Genomic DNA, 14,177 nt, shown 5'->3' on the forward strand with positions numbered 1-14,177 from the left:
TGGTGCAGAAATAAAATTGACTCCCTAAAAAGAACCTCCCCCCTTCCCCTTTTTGGCATTCCCTAAATCTTAGATAAAAGTAATAGTGTAAACTGTGTGGTATGTCTCAATACAGAGGTCTGGTTGGGATGGGCACATGGGGCAATAGTCTGGGTATCCCTCCTCCTCTCATGCTTGCTGCAAACCTGACACTTTTTAGGGGATATTTCTTGACCTTAGTGGCGGGAAGGTGAGCGTTGCCTGCGACTTTTTGTAAATTACGTAGGAATTACAGGTAGCGATCTGAATAATGCCAGGTTCACATGGCTGTTTGTGGAATTTCCTTGTGGAGGCCATATATGAACAGGTTTTACTGCAGAAATATTTTATGTTTATTTAATGCTATAAATTGAGTTGCAGAACTAATAAAAAAATTAAAAAAAAAAAAAGTACTATCTGATTTACACTAAATCAAGTGTGGTGTGTAGAGATGAGAGAACGTACTCGGTAAGGCCGATTTCGCAATCGAGCACCGCGATTTTCGAGTACTTCACTACTCGGGTGAAAAGATTCTGGGGGGCTCCGGGGGGCGGGGCAGCTCTCCCCCCCCCCCCCCCCCCCCACTTCCCTCTGCAACCACCCGCTCACCCACGGCACCCCCGAATAGTGAAGTACTTGAAAATCGCGGTGCTCGATTGCGAAATCGGCCTTACCGAATACGTTCGCTCATCTCTAGTGGTGTGTCCTAGTTTCTGTGAAGTACTCCATTTTTCTTTTTGTAATTAAGAAAACACAAAATATACCTTAAGCATAGAATTTCGCTAACACACCTACTGCGAAAGGCGTATCCTGTGCTATCTATATAAAGGTATTCACCTTTCAGTGTAATCCTGCATTATAATGAGATGACTGCTTAGGAAGTATTCTCAACAGAACAGTTAGTTTCAGCCTATTTTGCGGTGGCTTTAGGGCACTTTTACACGTAACAATACTCGTTCAGACTCTCGCTAGATCTTGAAAATTGTAATTTGCTTGGTTATCGTTCATTATTAGTTTCTGCAGGCATAAAAACTGAACGACGATCTGCCCGTGTAAACAGGTCTATGTTTATCTATGGCGCAGGCTCAGTTCCCAAACCCACCCTATAACCTTCCCCATACAATCTACAGTATATTTACTTCATATGGTTGTTATGGGGTTAAATTTGGTGCATCTTTTGACAGTCCATGTGCTAGAAATTTATTTCCATGGGAACTGGCATAAATTTGTGCCAAAATTTACTCAAGACTTTACAGCATAAATTATTGTCACTCTGGTAGGCAATAGAGATCATGTCCTTCCCGCTAAGCCAACAATAGTTTAGAAAATGTCGACTACCATATACAATTTTTAAAAATTGCAAACTTTTACACAAAAAAGTTTAATACAATGGCCATTTTTTTGTAATAGCAGTCAGGTGGTACAAATACTTTGTTAAAATATCCCCCCGGGCTCCAAATTTCATTCCCTTCTCTAGTATCTCATGTAATTTTAATTCCAATTTTTTTCTTGCATCATTTATCAGTAAAATGACTTAAAAAAGAAAGAAAGCAAATGGCTACTTTCCCGTGTGAGTGATTTGATGTTTAAAAAGATGTGACTTGTCAGTAAAACATTTTCCACATTCTAAACATGAAAACGGCTTCTCTCCTGTGTGAGTTCTCTGATGTCTAACAAGATTTGTTTTCTGAGTAAAACATTTCCCACATTCTGTACATGAAAACTGCTTCTCCCCTGTATGAACTCTTTGATGTATAACAAGATCTGATTTCACGCTAAACCGTTTCCCACATTCTGAACATGAAAATGGTTTTTCTCCCGTGTGAGTTCTCTGATGTCTAACAAGATGTGATTGTACAATAAAACATTTCCCACATTCTGAACATGAATATGGCTTCTCACCTTTGTGAGCTCTTTGATGCACAACGAGATTTGATCGCGCAATAAAACATTTTCCACATTGCGGACATGAAAATGGTTTTTCTCCTGTGTGCGTTCTCTGATGTCTAGCAAGATGTGAATGCACAGCAAAACGTTTTCCACATTCTAAACAGGAAAATGGTTTCTCTCCTGTGTGAGTTCTCTGATGTCTAACAAGATGTGATTGCACAGTAAAACATTTCCCACATTCTGGACATAAATATGGCTTTTCTCCTGTGTGAATTCTTTGATGCACTACAAGACTCCATTGCGCAGTAAAACATTTCCCACATTCTGAACATGAAAATGGTTTCTCTCTTGTGTGAGTTCTCTGATGTCTAATAAGATGTGACTGCGCAGTAAAGCATTTCCCACAATCTGAACATGAATACGGCTTCTCCCCTATGTGAGCTCTTTGACATACTCCAATTATGTGACTTGTTTTTTGTTTATCGGCCTGTGATGAATCAGAAGACGGGGCCTGTATAAGAGGATCAGATGATGGATCTTTGCTGTATAGGGCTGAGGGGATATCTGTGATAAAGCTATATTCTGCATATGTATCTTGTGTGATATCACAATCTTCTGCTTTACAATCTGAAGTTATCAGATGTCCCTCCGAGCAGTCAATACCGTCATCTGCCAAGAATAAAAACTAATTATTGCAAAATATAAACCTTAAAATTATTGGTATTTACAACATTTCTATATAAAACATTCTGACAAATTATAAGTCATGTAGCTAAACTCAGGCATCAATTATGAACAAAGGTAGCAAAACAGATCACAATTTAACGGTCAAGCTCAGAGTGAGGACCAGCAGATCATGAGGTTAGGCCAATAGGCTATTTTCTTGCAGTTTTTCACTTCTTTGGTGAAGCCTCCATCTTTATCGGTTTATGTATCAGTGTACCTGTCACCATTCTTCTGGTAAATGCTCAGTAGAGAATCATAAAGGGACCTGTGAGTCAGTACTATTAGGTGATATCTGTCTCACACACTCGATGACAGCTACATGCATTTTTATCACAGAGCAGATCAAAAGAAGCAGTATGATCACATATGAAGCCATGGCTGTAGAGCAAGTGTAAGGCCAGATTAACACACATGGTTTTCTATTTTATCAATCAAATTTCAATCTAATTTATCAAAATCAAGATTTTTACACAAGGTCAAAAACACTTTTGTGTATCTTAATTAATCAATGGAATTCCCACCAATCTCGAGAACAGAGATCCAGTGTCACAGTCTTCCTTCCAGCATGGTTACTGCTCCCACCACAGTGAGGAGGAGACTGGAGTGCTGGTCTCACAAGCGTGCTGATGCTCTCTTTACTTTCAATGGGATTTTGCAAATGGTCAAGCGGCACATGCGCCGGGATATCCATCAGCCCCTTTGAAATTATTGAAGCGCTCTGCTAGTGCTCTATTCATTCTGACTTCACTGTACTGAGAAAAGCAAGCCCTGTAGTAACAGGCAAAGTGGACAACAGTACTCCCTTTCTTAAATTAATCCCTATCCTGTAAATAGGGTGTAACTTGTAATCTTCATACAACCCCTTTAAATACAGCAGTCTAATATCCAAAGTTGATGTCGCACAGTAAAGTAGTTGTTACTAGTTAGTAGTTACTTATAAGCAATCCGTTTTTCGGATATTTTCTACACCAGCACCAACAGAAAACTTGCCTATTGCAGCCTCTCTGTAATCCACTGCGTGTCATTAGGCAATTAGCTTCCCTAGCAACTAAGTCATTAGGACAATTTCTTAGCAGTCTTTCACTATCTGAGTCTATTAGAGATGAGCGAACCTACTTGGCCACGCTCCTTTTTTGCCCGAGCGCCGCGATTTTCGAGTACTTCCGTACTCGGGTGAAAAGATTCGGGGGGCGCCGTGGGTGAGTGGGGGGTTGCAGCGGGGAGTGGGGGGGTGGGGGGAGAGAGGGCTCTCCCCTGTTCCCCGCTGCTCCCCCCGCTCCGCCACGCCTCCCCCTGCCCCCCGGAACCCCCCGAATCTTTTCACCCGAGTACAGAAGTACTCAAAAATCGCGGTGCTCGATCGAGTAATTACTCGAAACGAGTACGTTCGCTCATCTCTAGAGTCTATGTTTCCGCAGTCTGGATTCTTTTGCCAGGGTCTATGTCTACATTTAAAAGAAAATAACAAACAACCCTCATAGACGATGTTGTAATTATAAGGAAACTAATAATAACATTTGCATGTTATTTAAATTGCACAGTGAACAAGTTAGAAAAATAGATAAATGCAATATATTATATAAACCAACATTTGAGTAGTTTTTTGTTCCATATTTACCAAAAACTATTAAAAGCCAATCAATAAATTATTTTACAGTGCCTCGTGAAAGTATTCACTCACCCTGGCGATTTTACTCTTTTGTTGCATTACACCCTGGAACTAAAGTGGATTTTAATTTAGATTTTCCAGATTGAAATTTAGTGCAGTGGTCGGTAAAAAAAACCCTTGGTTAAAAATAAATACGAACTGAAAATCTCTGAGTGCATATGTATTCACCCGCTTTACGATGAAACGCCTAAATGAGGTCTGCTCCAATAAATTAAATCAGATGTCACATAATTAGTTGTATACCGTCCCCCTGTGCAATCAAAGTGTCACATGATATCAGTTTAATTACACTTATTCTGATAGACCCCTGAGTCTACAATACCACTCATCAAGCAACATGAAGACCAAGAAGCTCTCCAAATAGGTCTGAAACAAAGTTGTGGAGAAGATCAGAGTTGTTTTATAGAAATATCCCAAATTATGAACATCAAGAATAAGCAAAAAATCCCGGTATTTAGATGTACGGTACTAACAGAGAGCCGAAGAGACCTGCATCTGTAGTTGTAACACAAGGTGGCTCCACGAGGTATTGACTTTCAGGGGTTGAGTATATACAGACATTAAAGTTCTCAATTTTAATTATTCTTTATGCCACAATAAGGAAGCTTCCACACAGGCACAAAATTGTGCAATTTTCTCGCTATGCGACAGTGCTACTAATTGCATGCACATGAAGCCTATGATTTCCAATGGGTTCTTTCACATGAGCAATGTTTTGTAGCCTGCTACATTGCAAGAATACAAAATTGCAGCATGCTCTATACAGCCGCGATTTGCAATATTTTGTAGTCCATTTTCCCTATGGATCCTTCCTTTGTGTTGCATCATATGGTGCAATGCAACTTTGATGGTAGGAAATCCTACAGTCAAAGCCCTAAAATAAGCCCTATGTGCATCAAACCAAAAAAAAAATCCATCACCTATCAGGCACTGTCATCTTCAGCGCGCAAGTCTCCCCTGAAGCTCTGGAACACTTTTTTGTAGACAGCAGGCAGACCTTCCTGGATTGCAGGTTGAAAATCCCCGCCTCCAGGAAGCGCTGGCTGTGATTGGTTCTCGAGCGCTGTTTCAGCCAATCAGAGCCAGCGTTCAATGAACCAAATCACATTCCATTCAATGAAAACAGATGTAATCTCGCTGCGATTTTCTCAAATCCATATTGTTGTCGCCCGTGTGGAGGCAGCCTAAAAAATATTTTGCACTTTCAAGCTGGTTGGCACATTGTATAACTCAAATAGTACAACTCCCCAAAAATACATTTTATTTCAATGTCAGAATGCAACAAAATAGAATTAATGTTTTTGCAAGGCTCAGTACCCCAAAAGGGTTCTGTTAAAAAATATGGGTCGGAAAATAAAATCTTTAAATGATTACATCAATGAAAAAATAATGTTATTGCTCTTTGAATCCAACATCATAAAAGCTACTTTTTGAAGTCTGCTATTTTTTCCAAATCTAGTGAAGCACAGACTATAAATATGGCATTTATTAGGTTATGGGACATGTGGTTTTACAGGTTTCCATGAGCACAGCTTTACAGGTGAGGGTTAATTGAGCTGGCTGGGTGTGGTATTTTTCTGCCAATCCCCCAGGTCTGCTGCACATACATAAAAGCTTCTCTTGTGAGAGTATGCTGGTCATTTTATCCTGTTTATGCATTCTGTGTTAACCCCACTCTGAGCTTGGTGTTATGCATGTCTAGTCTGCAGAGTCTGTTTCACCTTCCCTGAGGATGGTCTGGAGAGCTGTTGTCCTTGTCTGCATCATATGCGGACCCCCTCTCCCTTCCCGTTCCACAGATGCGGCCTCCAGACATCTGATGCCATGTATGGTCAGATGGGCGAATCCTGACACTGTTCTCTGTATGTCAACATGGTATCTTTCCCCTTGGTGTGAGGACACTTGGACTAGCTATAGTTTGCTATCTGTATGCATGAGAGTTCTGTGTGGGGTTCCTGTTCTGTGTGGTAAACATTACCTTGCGTGTAGGTGTGAACAGTGACTTATTTTGTATTTCTGTGCAGGTGGCCAGACATGTGCAAAATGAACAGTCGTGTTCTGTATGTGAGAACAGTGTCATGCCCTGTGTATTGTGCATCTCTCAAGGTTCCTAATCAGGAATAGCCAGGTCCCAAATGAATACAGTGGGGCCGTCCTTATCGAGACGATCACCCTGCTTTTAGGCAGGAGTGTCCTCACTTTCCCTAACTAGTAAGGGGCAGGTGTCATCCCATCTTTGCCTGGAGTGGTTCAATTGATCCTTGCAAATACTATGAGAGGTGTTTGCGGTTTTATTAGGACACCATCTTGCGTCCGTGTGGATGCGGTGCTGTAGTGCGCCCGCCCAGTGCACGTAACAGCAATATAATGAGAACAAAGAAAATGACTTATTTATGCTGCATGGAGAATGACATAAACATAAAGAGAAAAATTGCAATTTTTTTTATTCTTCTGACAAAAAAAAAAAAAAAGAGTTAGGCGACAAGCTATATGTACATCAAAAGGTGCCACTGAAAAAGACAACTCAGAAAAAAAGTTATTATACAGCTAAATCGACAGAATGAATTAACAAAAAGAAAAGTTACGATTCCCTGAATTCGGTGACACAAAAAAAAGTCTACAGTCCTAAATACCAAAACTGGCACTGTACCCCGTGTATTTAGTCCTGTCTATTACCTGTGAGCGGCTGGTGGGTCTCCATCATGGCATCCTTGTACAGATTCTTGTGTTCTTCTAAATACTCCCACTCCTCCATGGAGAAGTAGACAGCGACATCCTGACACCTTATAGGAACCTGACAACACAATATACAGTCATTACCCAGAAGCCACCAGTGCTGTTACTGTATAATCTTCCAGCATTCCCCGCAGCGTCACCTCTCCAGTCAGCAGCTCAATCATCTTGTTGGTGAGTTCTAGAATCTTCTGTACATTGATGTCCTCATGTATCAGGGGGTGAGGTGGGGGCCCTGTGATTGGGCTCAGGGGTCTTACCCATCCTTCACACTCAGGTGACCAACAGCCATGCCTAGGGGTCTTCTTCACTACTGTGTAATCCTGTATATGGGAAGACATGAATAAATATCACCGCAGACATTTCCAGAATCTGTCCCCTTTCCAGTGACATCATCTGGTACTACCACAGATAAGAATGATGTAATGTGACATCATCAAAATCTCTCCCATCTCCAATCACATCATCTGTTATTACCATAGATGGGAATGATGTAATGTGATATCATGATAATCTATCTCCTTCCCAGTGACATCATCTGTGATTCCCATAGATAAGAATGATGTAATGTGACATCATCAGAATCTCTCACCTCTGCAGTGACATCATCTGTTATTACTATAGATAAGAATGATGTAATGTGACATCATCAGAATCCCTCACCTCTCCAGTAAGCTGGAAAAGTATCTCTAGGGTGAGATTTAATATGACATCTGACATCTTGTTCCTATCCTTATCCATCTGTGTTGGACCAATCAGGAAAATGCTCTTATATATAATCTATCAATGGAGGATACTTTATGGTAGGCACCTAAATGGAAAGAAGATGAACCAGTGTAAAAACCAGATAGAATCCCATCTTAAAATATACAATTAGTATAAATAAGGAGTACATTTGAGGAGATAATAAAAATCGTTTTCAGAGTTAATTAAAAAAATTACAAGAGGACAGGAAATTTTGAAAATAGCAAAATAAGTTCCACTTACTCAGTCCCTCAAGTTGGTCCAACACCACTGCTCCAATTCTCTTTGCCAGGCATTGTGTACATGTGGTGACATGCCCATATACACACATAAGTGCTGCAGGTCTGTGATTGGCTGAAGCTCTCATGTGCCTTTAAAAACAGGTCACCGCAGCAGCATAATGCCTGTTGGAGCATGCCAAAACTATTGTACATGTTGTAGAAAACAACTGCAGCGGGAATAGAATAATCTGTAGAATGTAAGTTTATGCTGCAGATTTTGGTTAGTTATTGCTTTGTCTTAAACCCCTGGCATCTTTTTCCTCAGCTGGTCATGTGATCTCAGATCTACATGGGGGTTGTGGATTCATTCTCTAATCAGATCCTCAGTTTGTGTGATGCTATAACAGTTACTGCTTGGAGGGGGAAACAGACTGTCCTGTCACAGTCTGACAGGACAGTCTGGTAATCACACAGCTCCTGTCACACAGGCATAATAGAGGAGATCACGGCTCATTTTCCTGACTGTATACTTATGATCTGTAGCTTACTTAGGTGAATATAGAAAGTAATGATAATTAAACTGTCCCCCCCCTGTAGGCATAAATGGTACAGCCTCTAGTTAATGCTGTGCTAATGCATAATGGCATAGGTGTGAAAGTAAAACAATTCTCAAGGTGGTGTCTGATAAGCATCAGACAGGGAGCTGCACTGCATGGAAGTAGCTGCAATATGCAGAGTGTGACAGGCAATCAGGTGAGAGGGGCAGTGATGGAAAAATGTGTTTTTGCCAAAGTGGTCCTTTAACTATTGTAGAAATGATCACAAGATGATCCAGATCCCTATGGGAACTGGAAAAAAATGTAAAATTAAGTTAAATAAATTTTTTCCAAATAAAAAAACATTTAAAAAGGCAATTTTTCCTGACAAAACAATTTCAGCAATAAGAAAACAACATAATTGTTATCACTGTATCTGAAGAAGTCTGAACTATCTAAATATTGAATTATTTATCTCAGACGGTGAACGGCCTCTCCCCGCCCACAGCATACTGTCTGACAGCTGCTCAACCTGCTTGTCTATAGGCACAGAGCTGTCAGACAATATGCTACGGACGGGGAGAGCAGGAACATTTTAAAGTGTGTTTAATATAAAGCACCACAGTGTTTGGGAATACAACATACATGAAGTACTAACATTATCCTCCCACTATATAAGGCACTCGTGAGGCCCCACATGGAATACTGCGCACAGTTCTGGTCACCGGTGCTCAGGAAAGATGTTGTTAATAAACGGAATGACGGGACTGGAATACTCAGAGAGGCATCAAATTTGGGATTATTTACCCTGGAAAAAAGATGGTTAAGGGGCGATCAAACTAGGTATAAATACATGAGGGGACGATACAAGGATCTCTCCCATGATCTGTTTATACCCAGGACTGTGTCGGTAACAAGGGAGCATCCGCTACGTCTAGAAGAAAGCAGGTTTCATCACCAACACAGAAAAGGGTTCTTTACTGTAAGAGCAGTGAGACTCTGAAACTCTGCCTGAGGGCGGCTTCAGACGACCATATATCGGCCGGGTTTTGACGCCCGGCCAATATACACTGTCCCTCTCTGCAGGGGGAGGAGGCTGGAAGAGCCAGAAGAAGTGCACTGAACTCCCGTCCAGTCTCCGCCCCTAGCAACTATTTGCAATGGGAGGGGGCGGGACAGGGGCAGAGCTAAGTACTGGTACTCAGCTCCACCCCCATCCCGCCCCTCCCATTGCAAATAGTGCCGAGGGGCAAAGAGGGGGGCGAGAGTTCAGTGCACTGCTCCCGGCTCTTCCAGCCTCCTCCCCCTGCAGAGAGGGACAGCGTATATCGTCTGGGCGTGAAAACCCGGCCGATATACGGTCGTCTGAATAAGTCCTGAGGACGTGGTGAGGCAAAATCCATAGAGGAGTTTAAGAGGGGACTAGATATCTTTCTAGAACGCTACAATATTACAGGATATAGACATTAGGTGACCAGCGGGGTTGTTGATCTCAAATGTTAATCCAGGGATTACTCTGACTGCCGTTATGGAGTCAGGAAGGAATTTTTTACCTCCATAGGAGCTAATTGGCTCGCTAAGTTTTTTTTTTGCCTTCCTCTGGACCAACAAGGGGAGGTTAAAACAGGCTGAACTAGATGGACATTGTCTCCCTTCAGCCCAACATACTATGTTCTATGTTATCTTGCATATCTGTACCAGATTCATGCTGTCTGAACAACGGACACCACAAACTCGGTGACAGGTTCTCCCTAACGCCTTAAAGACATGGCCTATTTTCAGCATAAGGACACAACAATTTTTGGCGGATTTCCATTTCCACTTTTCCATCGGCTCGGCCATATGAGGGCTTGTTTTTTGCGTGGCAAGCTGTAGTTTTTATTTGTACCATTTGGGAACATATAATGAAGTGTAAAACTTTTTTTTTTTTTGAGAGCAGGTAGAGAAAGCATCAATTCTGCCATTGTTTTTATTTGTATTTTCTTTTTTTTTTTTTACACAGGCCGATGTCACAGGGGTGGACAGGATTCCGCATGCGGCAGGCCTGCAGCGCATTTCGTCTGTGCCGGGCCGGCAACCCTGCATACCTGTTGTTTCTGTATTCTGTCATCGTCGGTCATGTACAGGATAGTTTTTCTTTTTTTCAATATTTGTATTTCCCGCTGAGCAATGTCACCGGTACCCGCGGCCCATGCTCAATGTTAATGAGTATGAAGGTGGACTTCAATGGCGGCCATTTGCATCGAATCCGCGGCAAAATAGAGGATACTGCGATTTTTCCTACACTGGCGGAATACGCAATTTATATCCATATGTGTGAACGAAAAAGATATTTACATGCTTTTCAATGCGCACGTTTTGCCACACGGACGACAATTGCGGATTCTGCAATTGGATTCTGCCTGTGTGAGCCCGGCCTTAATGACATGATAACTTTTTTCAGCGGGTCAGTAGGATTATGGCGATACCCAAATTTTTTTTTAGGTTTTTCCACAATAAAAATCCTTTTTTTGTAAATTATTTTTTTCTAATTGCTGCATTCAAAGTCCTATAATGTTTTTATTTTTCCATGGACCGAGCCCTGTAAGAGCTTGCTTTTTTCGTGCCGAGCTGTCATTTTTATTGCTACCATTTTGGTGTACATATGGCTTTTTGCATTGCATTTTATGGGAGGCAAAATGAAGAAAAGATGGATTTTGCCTCCATTTTTTAGGGGATTTTTTTTCTTTTTTTTACAGTTTTTACCATGCAGAATAAAAAGTGCGTGGAATTTATAGTACAGGTCGTTATGGATACAACGATAACAGTTTTGTAAAAAAATTTTACAAATAGGGGGAAGTGTGCAAAAAATGTTTTTTTGTAAATTTTTTTTACACAGTTTTTTTTTCTTTTAGATTTTCTATATCCCTGTAAGGGACTTGAATAGAGATGAGCGAGAACGCTCAGATAAGGCAGTTACTCGAGCAAGCATCGCTCAAATCAAGTAACTGCATTCTCGTCCGAGCAGGCTCGGAGGGGGGCAGCAGTGGTGAGCGGGCGGAGGGGGAGGGGAGATCTCGCTCACTCTTGCCCCCTCCCCGCACACCCCAGCCCCCCCTTCCCCCCGAGCCTGCTCGGACGAGAATGCAGTTACTAGAGAAGAGCGATGGTCGCTCGAGTAACTGCCTTATTCGAGCGTGCTCGCCCATCTCTAGACTTGAACCATACCAGCTATGATTGCCAATGTCTTCTGTACTGTAATGCCTTATAATAGTGATCATAGGCAATGGCAAGCAGGGACGCCAGACATCCTGTTGCAACCCATCACGACAGGTGGGGGTTAAAAACAGGGATTGCTGTCCTTATGTACCGCCGCTGTTGCATTGGGATGTTGTCTATCGGTAACAGCTGGCTCCGGCTGCGGGATGGCGTGGGTTTGGCTTCTGATCACACACCATCCACATGACGTAGGTTTATGCCCTGGTGTATTAAGTACCCCGCAGCCAGGACGTAAACTAACGTCATACAGTGAAAAGGGGTTGAAAATCCGTAAACCCACAGAATGGAAGGGAACACGTTACTTCTGCTGCACGATAAACTACACGATCTACATTAAAAATGCCACAATCAGAGGCTGGGCTCACACATCCGTGTTTCCGGCGTGCTGCACACGTATCTTTCGCACACGAGCATGCAGCAAGGCTGCTCACTTGGTGTGTATGCACACGTAACGCGCACCAACATGCAGCACGCCGTGACTCTCTTTGCACACATTTTTCACACGGCTCGTGTCAGCGGCAAAATAAAAATGTATGGGAGATCGCTACTGCGTATTACGCACGCAAAACTGCACATGTAATATGTGATGAGCATACGGTCATGTGAGCGCGGCCAAAGACAGAATTACCTACAGCGACCCTCATGGAAAATAAGGCGTTACGGATCCTGGAATTGCGATACTAAAAAACAAAAGACGCTGATAGGTTCGGAATGGGTTAATAATCCCCACCCCCCAGGGCTCCCAAAATAATGGGGCACACACTTACCTCCACCTGCAGAGCTGAACAGCAGCCTTTTGCCTACAGGACCTGTGATGATGTCACTGTCATGTGATCAGTCACATGTGGGAAGAGTCAGGGATCACATGACCAGCTTTGCTGTGACCTTTATATGTATGGTGTAATGTCTTTGCAGAGGAGCAAGAACGCTATCTTTTCTACCTTGGGAGATCACCTAGAAGGTGAATGCGTGGAGATTTATAAGGCCATGCATGCTCCTCTGGGTAATATGCAAATAAGGGAGATGAAACAATACCTCTGCAGCGCCACCTATTGGACAGCAGCATTCCTGCAAGTCAATCTTAGACTCTTTATACAAGCCTTGTAACAATGATTGGAGATTGAAGGCAAAGCCAGAATCCATACACAGGCAGCTGTTTCAGGGTGTTTACCCCTCATCAGTGTGCAGTAGGTTTCTGGTTTGGCTAGTGAGAGGCCTGTGATGTGGGTCAGGAATGTAATCCTTTCTCCTTATGGAGAGCACCTAGATGGTGAGTGAGGAGACTTATAAAGCCATCCATGCCGGGGAACATGCATGGCCTATAGGTCTTCTCACTCACCTCCTAGGTATGTCCAAGCCCCCTCTGGTTGCTTTCCTTAGGGAGAGATGATGCCCCTCCCAACCTGCAATACAGCTGTGTCTTTTTAACCCCTGAGTGATGGAGCTTTTTTTTTTTCTATTCTCCCCCCTTTTAAAAAAAATCGTAACTCCTTTATTTATCTATTGGTATAGATGTATCAGGGTTTGTTTTTTGTGGGACGAGTATATTATTTCAATGGTACTATTTAATGTACCTTATAATGCACTGAAAAACTTTGAATAAATAGAGAGAAATGGAAAAAAATGAAATTCCGCTATCTTTCAGTACGTCTTGTGTCTACGGCACACAAACTGCAACAAAGGTGACATGATAACTTTATTCTATGGCTTCGCACGGTTACTACGATATGAAACTTAGAGCGCATTTAGACGACCGTATATCGGCTGGGTTTTCACGCCCAGCCGATATACGACGTCCCTCTCTGCAGGGGGAGGAAGCTGGAAGAGCCTGGAGCAGTGCACTGAGCTCCCGCCTCCTCTCCGCCCCTCGCCACTATTTGCAATGGGACAGGGTGGAGCTAAGTTCCCTGGCGTAGCTCCGCCACATCCTGCCCCCTCCCATTGTAAATAGTGGCGAGGGGCGGAGAGGGGGTGGAGAGGAGGCGGGAGCTCAGTGCACTGCTCCCGGCTCTTTCAGCTTCCTCCCCCTGCAGAGAGGGACGCCGTATATCGGCTGGGCGTGAAAACCCAGCCAATATACGATCGTCTGAATGCGCCCTTAGGGCTCATGTCCACGGGCAAAATATGATTTAAGATCCGCAGCGGATCTCCCGCATGCGGATCCGCATCCCATAGGGATGCATTGACCACCCGCGGGTAGATAAATACCCGCGGATCGTCAATAAAAGGGATTTTTAAAAAAATGGAGCATGGAAAAATCTGGACCATGCTCCATTTTCGTGCGGGTCTCCCGCGGGGACGGCTCCCGCGGGCTTCTATTGAAGCCTATGGAAGCCGTCCGGATCCGCGGGAGACCTAAAATAGGAATTTTAAGTATTTACC

The 14,177-nt window shown here is 42.9% G+C and overlaps 1 protein-coding gene across 1 annotated transcript; it reads right to left on the bottom strand.

The window, feature by feature from the left end:
* Positions 1 to 1,209: 1,209 nt before the first annotated feature.
* LOC136629185 (oocyte zinc finger protein XlCOF22-like) lies at positions 1,210 to 12,589 on the bottom strand. The gene is made up of 5 exons (XM_066605351.1): positions 12,563 to 12,589; positions 7,700 to 7,847; positions 7,180 to 7,359; positions 6,980 to 7,097; positions 1,210 to 2,577 (listed from the first exon to the last, which is right to left on the bottom strand). The coding sequence occupies exons 2-5, from the start codon at positions 7,775 to 7,777 to the stop codon at positions 1,577 to 1,579; spliced, it is 1,377 nt and encodes a 458-aa protein (XP_066461448.1). The 5' UTR covers positions 7,778 to 7,847; positions 12,563 to 12,589; the 3' UTR covers positions 1,210 to 1,576.
* Positions 12,590 to 14,177: the final 1,588 nt, after the last annotated feature.

Source organism: Eleutherodactylus coqui, chromosome 5 (assembly GCF_035609145.1).
Source record: "Eleutherodactylus coqui strain aEleCoq1 chromosome 5, aEleCoq1.hap1, whole genome shotgun sequence".
In the NCBI taxonomy this organism is placed as follows: domain Eukaryota; kingdom Metazoa; phylum Chordata; class Amphibia; order Anura; family Eleutherodactylidae; genus Eleutherodactylus; species Eleutherodactylus coqui.

Excerpts from the sequence above, each read along its gene's own strand:
- LOC136629185 (XM_066605351.1), bottom strand. The coding sequence starts at position 7,777 with ATGGATAAGGATAGGAACAAGATGTCAGATGTCATATTAAATCTCACC. Across the intron at positions 7,098-7,179 it reads TTGAGCTGCTGACTGGAGAG|GTTCCTATAAGGTGTCAGGA; the intron begins GTGACGCTGCGG and ends TTGTGTTGTCAG. Across the intron at positions 2,578-6,979 it reads GACCCACCAGCCGCTCACAG|ATGACGGTATTGACTGCTCG; the intron begins GTAATAGACAGG and ends TATTCTTGGCAG.